The sequence below is a fragment of the Mustela nivalis genome (genome assembly GCF_964662115.1).
Source record: "Mustela nivalis genome assembly, chromosome: 12".
Classification (NCBI taxonomy): domain Eukaryota; kingdom Metazoa; phylum Chordata; class Mammalia; order Carnivora; family Mustelidae; genus Mustela; species Mustela nivalis.
Window position 1 is genome coordinate 66,212,492 of NC_139031.1, and position 20,892 is coordinate 66,233,383.

General features: G+C 42.6%; 1 protein-coding gene across 1 annotated transcript in view; it reads right to left on the minus strand.

Moving 5' to 3' along the window:
- Positions 1 to 263: 263 nt before the first annotated feature.
- ASB4 (ankyrin repeat and SOCS box containing 4) overlaps positions 264 to 20,892 on the minus strand; it is a 64,852-nt gene continuing 44,223 nt past the window's right edge. Inside the window, exons 3-5 of the mRNA XM_082693606.1 lie at positions 14,479 to 14,969; positions 4,705 to 4,818; positions 264 to 2,849 (exon numbers count right to left, since the gene is read on the minus strand). Of these exons, the coding sequence (XP_082549732.1) occupies positions 2,661 to 2,849; positions 4,705 to 4,818; positions 14,479 to 14,969 (794 nt within the window). The 3' untranslated portion in view covers positions 264 to 2,660. The remainder of the gene's footprint in view (positions 2,850 to 4,704; positions 4,819 to 14,478; positions 14,970 to 20,892) is intronic.

A 20,892-nucleotide genomic window follows, 5' to 3' on the forward strand; every position in this document is an offset into this window, starting at 1 on the left:
GATTTGGGCTCAGGTCATGATCTCAGCGTCTGAGGTCAAGCCTTGAAGCTGGGCTCCAAGGTCCCAGGGAGTCTGCCTTTCCCCCTCTGTCTTCCTCTCTCCCTCGGTCCCTTCCCCTCCTCTGCTCACAGGGGCCCGCTTGCTCTCTCTAAATCAAAGAAATACATCTTTAAAAAAACAAAACAAAACACTCTTGTTCCTACAGCCTGCCTTTTATTTGTGTTTACTCTTTCTTTTGAAAATATTATTCATTTACAGGCTCATTTCCTCATTCTCCTTTTCTTTCTAAACGTTGAAGACCGCAATGAAACATGGAGAGCTCTTCAGAAACGTCTTGCTGAAGTCGATTGGAGGTCTTATCGGTAGATAAACAACTCCCAGAGATGAAAGGAAACAAGAGCTTTATTTAAGTCCTCTAAGTAAAAGTTCAGAGTTAAAGAGAAATAACTTCAAATGTATGAGTAAACAATTCAAAACAAGTAGGCACGTATTATGTGCTAATTAACACAAAGTGTTTAAGCACAAGCAAGCAGATTGAGAAACATCTCCTAAAGCAGGGACCCCCCCCCCTCTTCGTTTGTCTTCAGCGTTTTATTGACAATGACAGTGCATCACCAATTTTTCAGCCAGAATATTCCTGAAGGCGAGGGCAACAGGCGCCCCGCCCAGCATTCTAGGATGTGTTCCAATACCACTTGCTGCAAACAATCTATTTTTTTGGAAGGATCAGTGTTTTTATATGATTAGTTTATACAAATTCAGCATCCTATTCCACAATATAAATCTTGTTTTAGTACAAATTAGCTTCAAAATATCTGAGTAAGACTGAAGAAAAACAGAAACATTGTTGTATGTGCCCATGGTTTCTCCTACAGCGCACAGGAGGTGTAAGAATCCGGGCTTGGAAGCACAGTCTAGGTTGGCTGTTGCAATATTTGGTAACATCTCTACTCAAAACTCAAGCATCTAAAGTTAACTAAGATGAAACCATGGAATACCTGGGTGGCTCAGTGGGTTAAGTGTCTGCCTTCGGCTCAGGTCATGATCTCAGGGTCCTGGGATTGAGCCCCGCATTGGGCTCTCTGCTCAGCGGGGAGCTTGCTTCCCCCTCTCCCTCTGTGCTCTCTTTCTATCTCTCTTTCAAAAGAAAAGGAGAAAACAAAAAAAGATGAAGAACCACACAAATAAAAGAAACCTGCTCATCACTGGCAAACGGATTGGTTTGTGCTTAATTACTACCGCTCTAAGTTCTAAAAAAGCAATGCTAGGAGGCAATGAGCTTACCTAAAAGTGATTAGCAAGAACAAATACACAAAACGAAATTGGCCTCATAAACCCTGAGGTCCAGAGGTTAATCAACTACATTTCACTTTCTGCAAACCACTAACTAACAAGCCTGATTGACACACTTATCTTTCCAAGTGTCTCAAACTTCAACCATTTTCAAAAAGTCTTTTCTATTTGCTCTATCGGGAGCCAGCCATCTCTAGTGAAGTGCTCCTTATCTTCCAGCTAAAATACTCTGAAATGTCAGTCTATTACACAACGAGACCAAGTCACCAACTGAAGTTCTTCTCTTCACACTCCTCCTTGTACACGTCATACTGAACTTCATGGTCGTGTACATGGGAGCCACAGAGTGTGCAATATTTTTTCCCAAGGACGGTACTAAACAGGAAATCCTACTAAAAGAAAGAGTTTTCTGGATGTTCAGAGAAACGGAAAGTGAATACGTTTATACTAACAGCAGCGGGACTTCCCTCTATGTCACACAATGCCTTCAATCTTTTATATTCATGCTTAAAAGGAGACTCACACTTCAGGTCAGAAACATGACCTAAACACAAGCACTAAAAATGAGTCTGCACCCTGTACTGTTGCCCCTGACATTTGACATCGCAGTTTCCTGCTTGTATGTCCGGATCCTCTGCTGAACGGTGAGATTCTGGAGACCAGGAGTCCTCGCTGGAGAGTCCTCATCGCATCTCCAGCTTCTGGCTCAACGAGCATATGTTGAAATGTCTGTTTTTTGACAAGTAAGTGGATAGGTCTTCAATTTTGGTTTCTGCTTTAACTCAAAGATCTCCTTGTTATGACGAGGCTTGTATGCTCTCTTCACCAAAAGTAAGTTATAAAGAGCTTAAAGTGGGGACAGGAGTTTGCAAAATTAGTGACCATAATCTCTGCTAAGTGATAACTAAGTGGTGGCGCAGGGGTGGGGGTTGGGGGAAGCCACTGAGATTACGAGGCCAATCACAAAGCCTATGATTTTGCCAACTGAACCGTAATATAAACCTACCACTGATAAGGGAGAGAATGAGATTGGTTGTAAGAAAAACTGGGTCCCATTTCAAATGAGATGATATATGAAAAATTTTATAAAAATATATCAGGCACCAAGTAAAAACACCGTACACATTAGTTATCACTGCTCTCAGTACCTTCTGGATACATTCTTGTCTTTGAGAATTCCTTAACTTTACTCCTTGTTTATTTCCCCTCACCGTGATATTCCAGAATTAATGACACAGAGTCTGTCAAGTGTTTTGAAATCCCTGAAGTGTTATAATCAACCCAAGTACCATTTTATTTATGCAAACTGTGTCTACCCGGTGAGTCCACTTAAATAGCTAGGATTGGGAACTTCTGTCTCATAAGGCTTAATAAATGATTCCCTCTGGCTCTAAAAGCAAGTACTTTTTCAATGACAATGGGAGGGAAAGCAAAGGAATTGCTCGGTGACATCTGTTGTGCAGCGTTCTTCGAATGGCGCATCTCGATAAATGCATGAGAGTCCTTGGAGAGTTACTGCACACAGTGAAGAGCGAGTGGTAAAAATCCCAGTATCTCTGTAAAGGAAAGCAAGACGGGTTAGAGGCAGGAAAGCCCCAGGGTTTACATCTAAAGAAATCAACAATGACGCGTTTAGTCCCTACTTTACATGCAGTGGCAACTTTTTAGGGTCTCTGACAGTGAGACGAAATTAAATATGAAATTGAGACGGGGGCTGAGATCGTGATATGGGAGGAGGAAAGAGAGACGAGGGGACGTAACATGCTGCAACTCAGAACCGGGAAATGAGATAAAAGATACTCATGTGAACTGTCTGGGCCAGCATATATCAAAACTGCAATTGGAAATTAATCCATACTACTGTACACCTTGGCGGCTCAGTGGTTAAACGTCTGCCTTCCGCTCGGGTCGTGATCCCAGGGTCCTGGGATGGAGCCCCGCATCCGACTCCCTGCTCCGCAGGAAGCCTGCTTCTCCCTCTCCCGCTCCCCCTGCTTGTGTTCCCTCTCTCCCTGTGTCTCTCTCTGCCAAGTAAATAAATAAAATCTTAAAAAAAATACTACTGTCCACCATTTATATGCCTTATGTAGCCCACACATTCAGATATTTATTCTATTAATGACACTGATGCAGATTATAAGTAACTTTTTAAGGGTCAGATAGTTCCAAAGTAGCAGAGTACGATTGCACCTAAGCCATCAGGCTCTGAGCCCGATGAACTTTGCATTCTGTGCCTGGTACCTCTCCACGCATGCTGGAGACAGCCTGCGACTGCTAACACCGAGGATGCGGTGGAAGGGTCTGGTTGACCAAGGCAGCAAAGTCGGTTTGCAGAGTCCTAACTCAGCTTTGTCAATAGTTTTCTGCATGACTCATTAAGGATTTTTAATGTATTTAAAGTCTTCAAGGTAACCAAAAGTGAATGGAATGGGGGCATTTGGGTGGCCCAGTAGGTTAAGCATCTGACTCTTGTTTGGCTCAGGTCATGATCTCAGGGTCGTGAAATTGAGCTCCTCGTGGGGCTCTATGCTCAGTGTGGCATCTGCTTGAGATTCCCTCTCCCTCTGTCCCTCCTGCTCATTCTCCTCTCTCTTTCTCTCTAAAATAAATAAATACATCTTTTCAAAAAAGCAAATAAAATAATCTACATGAAAGACTTATCTTCTGGTAACAATATAAACCTCAAATATTACTATTATTATTCTTATTATGAAATTATCTAAATTACTGGGGAGAAAGTAAAATTGTCACCTTTATACAAATGTTCAACTTGCACTTAAATGGAGAAATCCTCAAGATATTCCCAAATGCTGCAATCATGATGCATCTATTTATTCTCACATCTGTGTTCTTTCTAAAGATTTTATTTATTTATTTATTTGAGAGAAATAGAGAGCAAGAGAGAGAACACACAGAGGGAGAAGGAGAAGCAGACTTCCTGCCAAGCAGGAGGGCCTGATGTCGGATTTGATCCCAGGACCCTGGGATCATGACCTGAGTAGAAGGCAGATGCTTAACCGACTGGGCCATCAGGCGCTCATTTCGCACCCATGTTTTATAACCATTTGTCTTGCTGCATTTGAGTAGGTCTTTTTTTTTTTTTTTAAGATTTTATTTATTTATTTGACAGAGTGAGATTACAAGTAGACAGAGAGGCAGGCAGAGAGAGGAAGGGATGCAAGCTCTCTGCCAAGCAGAAAGCCCAATGCGGGGCTCGAACACAGGACCTGAGATCATGACCTGAGCCGAAGGCAGAAGCTTTAACCTGCTGAACCACTCAGGTGCCCCAGCATTTGAGTAGGTCTTAAAAACATTCTCAAGACCAGTTTTTTAATTAGAATTTTCTGCCCTACTACTGCAGTCTTAAACTATTTTATGGTGAAAACCACAGAAATCACGTGGATTCTTTACCTCCAGGTCATCATCGGGGATAGCTCTTTTCCACTTCACGTTCCACCTGATGTGTTCGTAGGCGTTGACGACAACTTCGATTGCTTTGGGACAAGAATGGCAAGCCTGTATCACCTGCCGAGGAAGCATACAGCATTATTTGTTCTAGGCACATCTATGATTCATTCATTCTCACAGAGACATCGAGAACTTACAGATCCCTTAGGCTCCTTGGAACCCTGAAATGATTTCAGGAAGCCTCATGCCTTTGAGTCTTCAAACACATTGCTAGTCCCAGCGTAGGTGGGAGGATTAATAAAATCACACTAACTTCCTTCAACGTTCAGGAACAAGTGAAAAAAGAGAAGCTAACCAAGAAGGGGGAGTCTGATGAAAGACTCATTCTACCCTGCAATCCTGATTCGCCCCTTCCCACCAGCTTCTGTGTCCACCGGAACACCTCTGGCTTCTTTCTGCCAAACTGACCCATCTCCAGAAGTCCTCTGAGTGTGGCCCATTATCCTGTCAAAGGGACCCAGATGGTTCTGCAACGTTCCCCAAAACTGGTCCACAGGGAACCTGCTGCAAAAGTACTCTTGACTCCGAATTTACCTGCCTTTCCTTTGTCACAGACAACAAACCAGCCAAAGACTTTTGCCTTTAAATTTTCTTATCATTAGTTCCATTTTCCCCTTGGAACTCCAGAAAACATCTATCAAGCTCTCTGTGGAGTCCTCTTCAAGCTCCCTCCCTGGACGTGAGAGGAGGAGAAAGCCCCCCAACGTTGCCATTGGAAGGGAAACATGCCTTTGCACCGAAACTACCTTCTTCAAAGAGTTCTTCCTGACTCCCAGTCCTTGCCACGCTCAGCCCTATTGTCGTTGGGCAAAGGGTCACAACACTGGGTTTCCCCAACTCCTTTCTGCGTTCATCACAAGTGATCCAGCATTATTTTTTTTCCAATGCAGGCTGTTCAGAACCTACTGTCTTGAGGCCCCAGGCAAAACTGAGATGGAAAGATTATCATTCTAATGCCCAGTTCAGTGTGCGTATGTGTGTGTGTGTGTGTGTCTGCGCATGTGCGTGGGGTGTCACCTGAAAGGAGGGTCCACGTCAGGAAAGAGCTGATGTTAGGGGCATGTGGGACTGGAACCAGCAGACGGTCCCCCTGTGACGCCAGTCTGAAGAGCTCGGGACCGGCTTAGCAGGCAGGAGGACACTGTTACGTGTTCTTAACAAGAGAGGCTTAGAGTCAACCAATTCATTCCATTAGGAGGCCTTTATCGAGCACAGTGTTTAGCCCTGTGACTGTAATTCTGAGACGTTTAAGACCTGTTTCTTGCCTTCAAGGGGTTTACAACCTAGTTGAAGAGAAAACACATACATCTTTCAAAGAGCGAGCAGTGTAAGTCGGTAAATAATAAGAGACTGGCTTAAAGATCATCAAGTGTCCCTCGAGCATCATGAGCAAAAGCACAGAGGAGAAAACAAGGATGTGAAAGGCAGTGGGCAGCGAGGAGACTGAGTGGGAGAGCGCCAAACCGCTTCGCAGCTAGCTTCCCGGCCAGTCGCGAGAATGCAGGACAACCGGAGCTCTGAGAAAGCGTGAGGACGGCTCAGTGATCATCAGCTGGGGAGGAAAGAATGTGGCTTTCGAGTCTGAGAACAAGGACACATAGGGGAGCCACTGATGGGAATGAGGAAACGGGAAGGCCGTGCTAATTCAGGCAAGGTCAGATCAAGGGCAGGAGCATATGTCACAGGCAAAGTCTTACTGTCGGTCAAAAATGTGCGCTATAATGCTCCACTGAGCAGGTCAAGATGGAGGTGGAGACTTGGGCACCGTTAAAGGATGTGCTGGCTAATGCCATACCGCTCAGTAATACTCTAAATGGGAATAAAGGGAAATGGTAGAGGACGCTGGTCTAAAGCCTGGAAGGGGCGCCTGGGTGGCTCAGTGGGTTAAGCCCCTGCCTTCGGCTCAGGTCATGATCTCAGGGTCCTGGAACTGAGCCCCACATCGGGCTCTCTGCTCAGCAGGGAGCCTGCTTCCCCTCCTCTCTCTCTGCCTGTCTCTCTGCCTACTTGTGATCTCTGTCAAATAAATAAATAAATAAATAAATAAATAAATAAATAAATAAATAAGCAAGCCAGCCTGGGAAGCCTAACAGGCAGGAGAGAGAGGGAAAGAAAAAAGTTACAGCTACCATTTTTTGCATACTTGTTATGTGTCAGGGACTATGTTAAATCTTTGCGTATCTGCCTTGCTTGATCTTCAAACAACCCTATGAGGTTAGTTCTATACTTACACCCATTTTACAGATTTAAAATCTAAGACGGAGAAAGTTTAAACCCAAGGTTATTTAGCTAATAAATGATGGGGCTGGGATTCAAATTCAGGTCCCTATGACTCCAAAAGCCAAAAGGAAATTGGGCCTATCAGAATGAAAAACATCAAGCGAGGAGAGCACTGGGAGGTGGCTTATCACCAGAGCCACGGACGGAGAGGAAGAGAGATTAGAAACCACCAGATCTGATTAGAAGGCCAGCTTACCAGGAGTTGGGTGGATTCAAACAGGGAGGGCTCAGACTATGAGAGACAGATAGAGAACAGATGCACAGTTGTAACTAGGCCTGACCCATCCTCATCTTTAAGACCTTGGTGTCACAGCATACAGGGTTTTAGAGACCCAATAAATGACTTTCCCTCCTGAGTTTAGAACTTATTTAAAAATGAGATGAGATCAAAATGTCATTTTTATTACTCATAATACTAATTACATAGAAGATTTTGAATTATGGGACCACATCAAACTTCCTAATAGTCTGCCCCAAGATTAAATTTGCATCCCCAAACTATGGGCCTCTGCCTGGTGTAAAGAGTTGTTCCCTGATTCTTACTCCACAGAAAAACCAAGAATTCAGGTTTTCTCTAGGCACACAGTTAAGCGAGCAAGTTCAGTTCTTCTACCCAACTCATCAGTAGGTCAAGTGAAATAAGATAAGGTTGTGGACAGAGGTGGGTGGGGGTTTCCTTTTAGCAGAACTTCTCTTACAAATGCATAAGACAAAGGAGAAGGCAGCTCTCCTCTAATACAACACATCAAAACCCAGCTGCAATGGCCCAGACCCAGCAGGAATTAGGAGCAACAAAACGTGGTCAGATGAAGCAGAGTCATCAGAGTGGGGTTATAAGGAAAGAAAGATTTGTAATATACTGGAGCACAGTGTCAAAGCAGGACGCCTGGTCTCAGTAGAGGACCGTGTCAGCCCAGCCAACGGGACAATCAAGGGTCTCAAGAAGTAATAAGGGAGTCCTACTGAAACTGAGGTTTGAGTCAGTGGCGTGCAAAAATATGTTCAATAACAGGTCTTCTGGAAGAGAAACAACTGTGTGTATATATGTACATAAATGCGATACAAATTTTTACTAATATAAAGAATGTGAAGCCCACATTTTGTGAATAATAAAATAACCAGTACTTTTTATTTCCTATTTTGCAGAGTTAATTGGTTCTCTCAGAATGCTTTCACTGATTTTTGTATCAATTTTGTATGGATGTAAGATTGCATTCATAGCCAAAATCTATGTCTGCAAATGAAGAATACATGTGGTTGTTAAATGAACACTGGTTGGTAATTTTATTACACAAAAGAGTAACTGTTTCACAAATGAGAAACAATGAAGACCTATATTGGAACTTCACTCATTCATCAATAATATGAGTTACTTTTTTATTGAAATGTAATAGTTTTTGAATACTGGGATCATATTTCCCCATTTTTTGTGCTATTTATAATGTCAGAGCTACCGATACTATATACTTTCAAGTTTAATCTGTGTTAGTAACATTCTCACCACTAATTTCTTAGGAGTAGACATCAGCAAAGCAATAAATCAAAGTCTGATCAATAGCATTTGCTGATTTCTGTGGTGTAAATCCTCCCATCATGGCTGATTCACAGCTACCAACCTGAGGTCACTAAATGCATGGTTGGGAAGAGATGGGCGGGAACAAATCATTATACACTCTTTCCACTGCACGGGTAACAGACCCAAGTAACATCAAGTGCATAGGTATGTAGAGGAAAATAACTAAAAATACAAAGAAAATAATTAGAAAATAATGTTTTAAATGTCTATTATATTTGTTCTAAGTTTATCTGATTTAATTTTTTTTTAAGATTTTATTTATTTATTTGACAGACAGAGATCACAAGTAGGGAGAGAGGCAGGCAGAGAGAGAGGAGGGGAAGCAGGCTCCCTGCTGAGCAGAGAGCCCAATGTGAGGCTCGATCCCAGGATCCTGAGAACATGACCTGAGCCGAAGGCAGAGGCTTTAACCCACTGACCCACCCAGGTGCCCCTTGATTTAATTTTTCGTAATGGCTGCACTTAACAACCAGCTTGCACAATTCCCGGTAATTTCTCAGCTCTCGTGAGCCACCGTGAGTCCATGTCAAGCAGCCAGCTGCTTCCAGCTGTCCCATATTTAAGCCCAGGCAGAGGCCATCACAGACGACCGGTATGTATTTAAGCTCTACATCAGTGAGGGCGGCTGGATCCAAATGAGCACAACGTAAATACTTGCTTAACGCAGAGGAGCCATTCACGTGCCTATTCTGGGCATAGGGCACAAAGTGGAGCTGCTGACCATGGCCTTTTCAGCCGCGCCTCGCCACACAAAGACCAGACCTATATTACCAACCCCTAAGTGGGTAGGGAGACAGGTTGAACCCAGAGACCCATGGCTCAAGGACCTCTGAAGAGTCCACATTTTCGTGTCTACAGAAAGTGTAGCCAGAAGGACTCCCATCTTGGTACCTGGCCCTTAGGATGGGAATTTCTCAGCACTTTGGTCTCAGAAAATTAAGGCAACTGCAGCTGCTCTTTTCTCTAGAGCTGGGATGAGAATGACCACTATGGAGTTCCAAGTGAAAGAGACAGACAAAATCTGAGGGTAATTAATTTGTACACTAGCTATAAACTATCACAGTACCATTGAATGCTAGAGTTACAAGAGACCCTACCCTACGGATTAATCACCACCCCCCAATCCGGGGATGAGAAAACTGAAACCAGACAGGCACACTGTAAGCAGCAGCATGAGGACTGAACCACGCCTTCCTAATTTGAGTTCAGTGCTCTTTCAAATATATTCTGATTAACCTTGTTTTAATTTTTAGATAATGGCCAGTGAAATTAGTAGTTTCAGGACACAAATCTCACTGCACAGATATTTTGAAACAAACAAACAAACAAACAAACCAAAAAAACCACACTCTTTAACATGAGGTTGAGTTTGGTTGAAATTTCAAAAGAATTCTCTTTTAAATGTAAATCTGTTGCTGGTAAAATAAACGTAGCAGCCATCGGGAACCCCCACATCCTTCTCTAAAGACCTCCAGATAAATCCTTTCTGAAAGGATGATCTGTGGTGAGAAGTATGGGCGATCAGCTGATAATCCAGAATAGAGATTTACGTGGAAGAGTCACTAGTAGAGAGATGATAGCTGAAATTAATCCAAGGCTTGAATCAAAAGTATGCTTATAATGGAATTATAAAACAACAAAGTATGAAGCAATCAGAAAGCGTGTAATGAGGCTCTGCCCATGGTTTAAGGGGCTCCTCAGAAAACTGGCCTCTGCCCTACACTAGTTTCCCAGTCACCCTCACTCTTCACGGAAGCCGCACTCATATTTAAAGACAAAATGCTCCCCTACCCAACACATGTAAATTGTCCCCAGATATTCCTTACCTTCCCCTTCCTGCCAACATCTTGACCACAGAAGAGAGGCGGCTAGAGGTTATTCTCCTCTTGCAACACATTACCTATTTCCCAACTAGGGTTCCCTGATTCAACAAATAATAATAATAATATAGACTGCCAGATTAAATCTGAGCTTTAGATAGACAATATAGAATTTTTAGCATAACTGTGTCACGGATATTGCATGGGACATATTTATGTGAAAAATTACTGACTGTATACCTAAGCTTTAGTTTAACTGAGCATCCTATATTTTATTCGGCAACATTGTTCTCAGCCCCCATTCAGAAACAGCTCAAACTAAGTTATGGATACAGGAACACCATCCATTCATATTTCTGGAGCCTCCTTCTCACATCTGAGGCCTCAGTTGGCACCTGGCGTACTCCCATATGTCACAGGGAGAGAATTTGTTACCTTTCATTCGGCTGAAGAAGAAATTAAGTGGTTCTTAACCTGCAGTCTTTAGATGCACAAAGTCCAGTGCTCCCCCTGCTGTCATGGGGTTTTGCTGACAGTGACCACTGCATTTTCTGCTGACAGAAGATGTTTCTCCCAGCACGAAAGGCTTCCTGAAGAGCCTGACAGCCTCCTGGCTCTCTTCACCAGCAAGCCAGTTCTGGCTTCTTCCAGAACTAAGACAGTTGCACACACTTTCTTCAGGCCTCAGTGATTATTCTACTAGGCAACAACAACGAAAGAGATCCTTACAGGACATTGAACTCCAAATCATCACTCTACCCTGACTACCAGGAACCTTGACCATCAAATGAAAAAGGACTGCTATGGACTCAGGGAGAGAAATTTCTGCTGTTTCTTTGAGAAGATAACCAATGAATTTCACTTTCTGTGAGTCTCTGGTGTCTCTATTCTCTCTTCAGGGAAGAGCAATCGGACAAAAATTTCTTTCTACAGTGGTGGCACCTGGAGGGGATTATAGACACTTTCCCTCATCATCTGGCACCTGGAAGCATAAATTAAAAAACAGATTCAAGATAAATCTCCCTGCCATACTCCCAAAACAAGTGCCACCTCTGTAAGCCACTTCGGTGAGAAATTCTTTTTATATTGATATATCTGTGTGCAGAAATGTACTTAATGATCAAAGACACTGCTTGTACTCTGGGCTTCATTTGCAGCATTGTTCAACAGCAGAAATCATCCTTACCTCCCCCAAACTCTCACATACCTTTCCCTCCCCTAGAAAAATGTCTTTCTTGCCCTACAAGAAAACCCAATCCTGGCTCCCTGGGGTGTCACTTCCTTCTGAATTATGCCAAGAGAAAAAAAAAATCAAATGTCCTTTTGTACCCTGGAAAGCAATTGCAGACCCTATAATTCTTTTTTTCCCCCCTTTATGTAATTTATACATTGGCTTTCACTGAAATACACCCTCTACAAATTTGCTTTGTATTTGGAAGACAGCATCTTCAGCTCTGACCTTGTTCCTTGTAAATAAGGAAACTGAATTCCCCATCCACAAGAGAACAAACCACTTTATCTTCTGGATAAATGAGTCAGTCATTGGCTTGTCGTAAAGATGACTTTCTCTTTGGAAAGTTGGGCTGTGGAGTAGTTGTGCTAAATCACTCTGAAGCATCTGCATAGTAAATTGAATAGTTTTTCTTTAGTTTTCCTTTGGAAGGGGGCCAGTTCCCTCACACTGTCTTTTGGGTAGCAACAAAAATGTTTATAATACCAGCCATCAACCAGTAGCCAATCCTGTCCTAAATCTCTTTAGCATATGGCCAAACTGGAGGAGCTCAGAGGACAGACATATAACGGAATAAGAACACGCTAACGCTGGATAATGTCCTTGAACACATAAAGAGACACTGAATTCACGGGCTCGAAGTGCCACCGAAGTAAGGTGAGGAGGACAGACTCCAACCGACGAGGCGTACGTTTTGAGAGGAGGAAGATGAAGGAAAACAATTTTGTTGAGCGCCACCACTGGGCTGAATGATGGACGTATCTTACCTACTTATTCGTGAAACACTTTGGAAAAGCTGATACTTTTACTTTTATTTTTTAAGTTTTTAAAAATTATTTATTTATTTATTTATTTGACGGACAGAGAGAGAAATCACAAGTAGGCAGAGAGGTAGGCAGAGAGAGAGGGGGGAAGCAGGTTCCCTGCTGAGCAGAGAGCCTGATGTGGGACTCGATCCCAGGACTCTGAAATCATGGCCTGAGCTGAAGGCAGAGGCTCAACCCACTGAGCCACCCAGGCACCCTATTTTTCTTTTAAATGAGGAAATCAAGATCTGAGGTATCAGACACTTGTTCAGAAATTGTAACACACATAAAAGGCCAAGCCAGGACTCAGCACTAAGCCTTTGCTCCTCCTCCTCCTCCTCCTCCGTCACCTCTGAGAGGACCTGGGGACCTTCGTCACATTTGCGAGACTTCTCACTGGAGAGCAGAAACTCTGCGAAGGTCCGTTTTCCTTAATCTGACTCTCAAAGGGGACAGTTTGGAAGAGGAAAGGATATTCTAGCTACTTTCGCAGAGAACCGTTTCATCCACGGTCAACCAGCAGTGAGTTTCAGGCTAAAACATGACATTTCATCTCTGGGCAGTCTCACACATTGTCTCTCCTGCTCGGAGAGGCCCCTGTGGCTAACCCAGGCCCAGAGCACTGATTCCACTAATCAACAACCATGTAATCATAGCAAATAGTGATGGCTGCCATGTCTCTAATGGTTGCCACGCACCAGGCACAGGGTCAACACTTCTCAAATATTATCTTGTTTCATCCTCAAAGCAAACTTGCGAGAAGGTTATTATTATTCACAGATAAAGTGAGGTATGCCTCCATGTCCTTCCCCCTCTCCATCCTTTTCTCTGGAAAGAAGGTAGCCTTAGAAAATACACGTGGAATTATGTTTTGTGGAGTGAGCCATAGTAGAAACAGAGTAATTGTCTTCTAGAAGTTGTGTGATGAAGATGGTCCAACTCATGAGATGCAGGGGGTGGGGCAAGAAGATGGACATAGACCAAGGGAGAGGTACTTGCAGATGTGAGATGGGGCCAGGGCAGGCACTCTGCAAGGATGGACAGCAACTCAAGAGGAAGAGCAAAGAAAGGTTTGCACCATCCTTTGAGCTCTGAGTCTATCTGTGTGCTACTGGTAGGATTAATCTCCTTCTAATGTAGGACCTTGTCTGCCTATTATTGCAAACTCATAAGCGCAGAGTGTACCCATTTCACAGGGGAGGAAACTGAGGCTCTGGAGGCTTAAGTAATGTGTTCAAAGTCAAATTCTTGGACAAGTGGCAAGACCCAAGTTTGACCCCAAAGTCCAGGCTTCTTTTTTTCCTGGCATGAATAGTAGTTCGGCTAAGTCCAGAATGAAACGAGTTATAAATGTAAGGAGTTATAAATGACAAGGCGGAGATAAAAATTTAAAGCAAGAACAATTCCATATGTAATTTAAAACACATCCTGCTCAAAAGATAGCAAGTATTTTCCTATCCGACACCATTGGCCTCTGCAGGAGACTTAAAGTGGCTTTCTTCACTGGGGCTCACATGAGGCATGGAAAATTATCTCCATGATAACATGTTATCTTCAAAATTAACTCTTGTTCTCATTCTTAGCTCTCAGCCCCAGATTTTTTTCTTTCTTTTTTAAGATTTTATTTATTTATTTTTTTGACAGAGAGAGAGAGCAAGAAAGCATGCAAGAGAGGGGGAGTGGGAGGGGGAGAAGGAGAAGCAGGCTTCCCGCTGAGCAGGGAGCCAGATGAGAGGGACTCAACCCCAGGACCCTGGGACCATGACCTGAGCCACCCAGGCACCCCTCCATCCCAGATTTCAAACCAACCTGGACCAGAACCAAGTCACCAGGGTCGTGTGTGTCCGTTTGAGACCAGCTGGAGAAGCAAAGGGACTTAGAGACTCAAGCTTCAAAGAAGCTGGAGTTACCACGAGAGTTGAGGGAGCCAGCCATCCTCAGAGTCTCTGGGGACCCTGCTGACTATAGGGTTCGGCACTGGGCACCCTTGTTCGTAAGCCTCACCTTGTGGAACTGTGGTGGGTATATCCGAGCAGCCCCGTGGTTCAATAGGAGTTGGTAGCAGATCTCGGGCTGGGCAGCGGGGCGCACAGAGGTGACCTTCAGCACGTACTGGATGGCAGCACAGCCATTGATATCCATGAGATTGGCTTCCGCACCCGCCTCCAGCATCATGTGCATGAGCACGTGGTCACAGTTCCAGGCCGCCTTGTGCAGCGGCGATTTGAAGTCGTCATCCCTGGCATTGACCTCGGCCTTGTAGTCCAGCAGCATGCGGCAGATGAGGTGGTGCTCCCTGCTGTACTCCTGCTCTTTAAAGCGGAGGGCCCAGTAGGTGGCGATAGCCAGCGGGGTCTCCATGTGGGCGTTCACGCTGTCCACTATGGCCCCGTGCTCCACGTAGAAGGCCACCAGCTCCGAGAGGCCGAAGTGGGCGGCCGTGTGCAAGGGCGTCTCCTCATCCTGGTTGTTGGTCTTCATGTTCACATTGGCCCCTAGAGAAGGAGATGGAGGAAGCCAATTATGCAAACATATTTTGACATTATTCCCGGTTTCTAGACTTTTCCTCGCTGCTTCCCTTATCACCTCTGACAGCTTTCCATAACCCATTCTTTCCAGGGTCCTTTTTTGGGGCCCCAGGGGAAGCCAGGCGTTTGAGACAACAGTGCCACCTCCTGGACAAGCCGCAAATGTACCGGGGTTGGATCGGGGGATAAGGACTGATTTCCACCGCAGAGCTGGAGCACTCCGTTGAGTTTAAGTTCTGACCCCCAGATGGATTGGGAAAAACAAAGTGATTCCTGTAAGTAAATAGCTTTTATCGATAAAATAGCAAATACCATTGAAAATAAAGGTTATATTGCAATCTTTGGAGCTCAGACAGGTGGCTTTAAATATCATCAACTTCTTTGAATGTTTCACAAAATCATGTCTTTCTTCTCTTTCAAAGCTGGAAAACCCGAAAGTTTGGTCCAAGAAAACTTTAGGATGATGGGAATTGCCCTCTTCTGACTGCAAACAGCTGGTAGGAGGGCCACCCAAATCTAAGGTTCCTTTGGAGTACAGCTGGGGAAACACAAAACACAAAAGCCCTGTGACCACCAAACTAGCCTGAAGGTCATGTTTTGCTTGGAAAGGGGCAGAAGCCAGTATAATAGAAATACTCATTGAAAGGAAGAGAATGACTTAGAGATGTATTTGATTTATGGCTGATAATGGTTGTTAGAAATACAAATTTGTACTGTTTGGAAGGCTCTGCAGAAATGACTTAACCAGACCCACTTATCTAACTCACCAGAAAACCGAAGTGAATTTTATTTTTCTGATAGAGTGTGTTAAGTACTAGCATAGTCAACTTAAGAAGCTGAAATTTTCCTTCTCTGCCTAACTTAATGGGGTGAATGCATCGACCCCTAGGGGGCTTACTCTATAATCAATTCTACTGGAAATTTTTATGGCTCCTTCAAGTTTAAATCTGGAAAGATTTTCTTATTATGATGATGATTATTTCAGCAACTAATATTTATTAAGCACTTAACATTTGCCACATTCTGAGCTAAATGCTTCTCATATGTTGCCTCATTGAATCTACCTAGCAACTCTCTGCCCTAGGTGCAATTTTTAGCCTAATTTTACAGATGAAGAAATTTGTACTTGGAGAGGGTCATAATGACATCAAGCTAAGAAACAATGGAACGGAGGTCTGAAAGCACACAGCTTGTCTTCAAAACCTCTCACCGCTGTACTGTCCTACCTCGTGATTTTTCTAGAAGAAATCTTTCCTCTACTGTGCTCTCTTTTGGTACTTGAAAACTTGAAAGAACTAGAGAAATCACCTTGCGCTTTGTGAATGTTTTAAAAAATCTGTTTTTCATGTATTGCTCCTTTATGCCTTTTTAATGGCATCCCGTGATCATGTGGAACTTACTTAAGAAGGACAATACGCCCGCACATGTGCTCGTATCTTATACAAAATCAACCCCCCAGTAAGGTTTCTGAGAGCACTTTTGCTCCGTAAACTCAGAGGCTGTCTGTTCTCCCAACCTGCAGAGAGCAGACTTATAACCAAAAATGGTCTCTCACGGAACCATCCGTGTGCATCAGTATTCAACCCTGGAGATGTTCTGGGTCAGGTGTCTTTCTGGGTCAGCCCTTCTTTGCTCTGGAGGGAAATGGAATGAATAAGAATGGCTTCCCAGAAGCCAAATGCAGGGTCACTTCAGACACTGGAGAATTTCCAGTAAGGAAAGGAATCAAAGGGTCAGGATGAAAATTTTACAGGCCAACTTGGAACAAACTGTGTCCTTTATTTTTTAATGTACTTGGACATTTACAATTGATCCTTGACCTGTTGGTACAACTAGATGTGCCGCATAGATTTCTGTTCTGAATAGGAGATCTTTAGTTTTTATATTTGAATTTTATCTTTGAGTGTAACTTTTCCAAAGAATATATAAAGTAGGATGGTTTGAGTACTTTTTTATTTTAGATTTTGTGACTTATTCAAGAAATTAGAGACCCCAAATATGACTTCTTGGAAACTTTTAATAAATATTCTTTTATTAAAAAAAAGATTTTATTTATTTGAAAGAAAGTGATTGAGAGAGAGCACAGAGGTGGAGAGGGGCAGAGGGAGAGGGAGAAGCAGACACCCTACTGAACAAGGAGCCCCATGCAGGTTAGTCCTAGGACCCTGAGATCATGACCTGAGCCGAAGGCAGACACTTAACAGACTGAGCCACCAGGTGCCCCTTAATAAATGTTCTTTTTTTTTTTTTAAGGATTTTATTTATTTATTTGACAGAGAGATCACAAGTAGGCAGAGAGGCAGGCAGAAAGAGAGAGAGAAAGCAGAGAGCTCAATGCAGGGCTCCATCCCAGGACCCTGAGACCATGACCTGAGCTGAAGGCAGAAGCTTAACCCACTGAGCCACCCAGGCGCCCCAATAAATATTCTTAATGTGAAAATACAATGTGATAGTTTTCTTGACCTGCCCTAACAAACTACCACAAACTAGGTTGCTTAAAACCACAGAAATGTATTCACAGTTCTGGAGACTGGAAGTCTGAAATTAGGGTGTCAGCAGGATTGGCTTCCTCTAAGGGCTTCAAGGGAGAACCTATTTCATGCCTCTCTCCCAGCTTCTGGTGATGTCTGACCATCCTTGGTGTTCCTTGGCTTGTAGATGTACCACTCCACTGTCTGTCTCCATCTTTCATCATATCCTAGGTCAAGAAGACAAACACCTCCCAGAGCCGAAGAAGTCCTCCTCTTCCCTCCTCTCCTTCTCGAGCACAACTCCTCCAACCCACTCAAGGTATCTTTTCCTATTATGCATTTCTTATCATTTTACCTTTGTAGGTATCTCTAAACAAGAGAGCTTCCTTTCATTTATCTTTAAGCTTTATATAAGTGAAATAATAAACACATATTTTTCTATGACTTGCTTCTTTCATTCAACATTATGTTTGTGAAAATAATCTATGTTGTGATGTTTAAGCTGTCATTTGTTCATTTTATAGCGTTCTGTCTCATTGCACAAGTGATCCACAATCTGTCCCTCCTACTGCTGATGGACATTTCTAGTTTCAGGCTATTCCCAACACTGCTGCATTGAGCGTTCTAGTACATTTCTGTGCCTTGGTGCTCACCGAATGACTGGATCACTGGGTATGCATACCTTCCCGTTCATTAGATGGTGTCAAACCGGTCCAGTTTACATATCCATAAGCCACGCGTGAACACTCTTATTGGGTCACATTCTCAACCATGGTTGGTATTTTTGCTCTATTTAATTTTAGCCAATCTGGTGGGTGTGTAGTGATATAGGTCATTATGTTTAATGTTTGTTTCCCTAACAATTAGCTTAAACAAATTTTTAACATTTTTATTGACCAACATTGCCTTCTGTTTACTACTATAAACATTCCCGTGTTTTTACAGAATTACTTTAACTACATATTCCACAAGTTAGTTTACCCAACTGTTGGATACAAGGATTTTTTCCCCCAATGTTTTGATCTTATAATTCATGCTACAATTAATAAATTTGTGTGAAAATTTTAAGATTATTTCCTTGGCATAAATTCCCCCCACATAGAGTCATTAAGCTGAAATGTGTGAACTGTTTTAAGGAATTTTGTGAAAAATTGTCACAGGTTATATAACTCACTGATGTGGAGCAGTGATATTTCATTCACCAGCATGTCTTTAGACATTAAAAAAATTTTTTTTTGCTAGTTTGGAAGAAAGAAATGGTCTTCTTCTTTAAAGAATCTAAATTCATTTGATTACTAGAGTTTGAACACTTTCTCTGTAATTATTAACTTGTGATATTTCTTTAGTTAATTGTCTAACATTTTGTCCTTTTATACATTATAAGCTTTCTGCTTTGTTTTCCTTTATATGAACCATTCATTAAAATAAGATGTAAGTTTATGTTATCATAATTGCTACCAAATTTTTAACCACTTTGATTTTTCTTAAATACAATGACCTTAACTTTTATAGTCAAATTTTCCCATTTTTTAAATTAACATATAATGTATTATTAGCCCCAGGGGTACAGGTCTGTGAATCACCAGGTTTACATACTTCACAGCACTCACCAGAGCACATACGCTCTCCGATGTCCATTATCCAAACACCCTCTCCAAATTTTCCCATTTTTAGAAAACAATTAAGAGTGTTCTCCTTTCAGAGTTTGCATAGCTATCCAGATTAATTACAATTTAGTTTTTTATACATTTTTAAAAAAATGTTTAACATTTGATTCATCTGGAAATTATTCTGGTGTAGCTATCAATTTAGGAAGAACTGACATTCTTACCACAGAGAGTCTCTCCACGCAGAAATATAGTCTATTTCTCCAACGGCTTTCTTTACACTCTACTCTGTAAACTGCCCTTCCCAAAAATTTGCAGCAATTTTCATTCTAGGGGATAAACTATTTCATTCGGGGATAAATTATTTCTTGGATAAAGTCACTTAATGAGAGAGGGCCCTTCACAAACCCTTTAATATACGCTCAATGGTCCCCAGAAGTAGTCTGGAATGCTGGTAAAGGAGAGAGACACACAAATGTCGATTTGTACTGAAGATAAAGAACAAGGACTTTCCAGATTCCGTCTGTGGGCAAAGACAGAGATTTGGGTACACTAAGAATGGGATGAAGAGGGGACACAGGAGAAGAATTTGAACAGAAAGAGGGGGAGCTGGCCACAAGCAATGGGTAGGCCAGGCCCAAGGGGAAAGGTAACGCTGAGGTCAGGATTACTGAGGAACACGGTGCCAGTCTATAGTAAATGTTTTCTGTTCTCGCATGCTGTGGGACAGTATCCTTTCATTACTCCCAACAGAGGGAATCAATTTCGTCAGTCTTAGTTATGAGACTTCAAGTTTTCTTTCTTTCTTTCTTTCTTTCTTTCTTTCTTTCTTTCTTTCTTTCTTTCTTTTCTTTTTTTTTTCTTCTTTTTTTTTTTTTCTTTTTTTGAATAAAATTAAATTGCCTCACGTGCCCATTTGTTAGATTGGCTGATCATCAGCGCGCAGCATCGTGGTGGTGCCATCTGCTGGGCTTTGCTAGTCCCTACAGGCTGAGGGCTGTCCTCAGAAGCTTCCTCTCTAGAGTATCCATGTGCCAACTTCTGGCACCTTGAGAGCTACTTAAAAGTGGGAGCAAAAAGCAAGTCTCTGTCACTACAGAAACTGTCATTTCTCTATCTTTCCAGACTCGGGGAATCCACATCCCCTACCATATCCCTAAACCAGCCCCTGCCCCCTTCCTATCCTAATGGACTTGATTTCCTGAAGAGCCTGTAAGTGGGGAGGTCAGTGGGGAGGCAGAGGAGGAGGCCAGCCCTTTAAGGAAATCCATAGATATTAGCATCTACTTTCATACCTAGTCTCTTAAAAATAAAGAGGAACGCATAGTCGGTCGAGCGTCCCATCCTTGGTTTCAGCTCAGGTTGTGATCTCAGGGTCGTGAGATTGAGCCCCATGCCCAGCTCTCCACTTGGTTCAGAGTCTGCTTGGGAGTCTCTCTCCCTCTGCCCTTGCCCCTTTCACACGCATTCTCTCTCTCTCTCTCTCTCAAATAAATAAATAAATCTTAAAAATAAATAGGTATGATACCTAGGCAAAATGAGCTTTATACAAGTGAAATAATATAGGCAAAATGAAAGTAATTTCTAATAATTATCACTACATAGTTATGATTGTTACAAATAATATAACTAATATCATGATATAGTACAAAATTCAATATGTTAATGCCTATCTTAGATGCCATAATGAAATAGTGATTTGCTCGTACCCATATGTAGAATCCTAACACTCACGTATTTGAACTGACACGGATGCTTTGTATTGTAAATTCAAATATTACAAAGGTCATTGCCATAATGAGGTTATTCCAA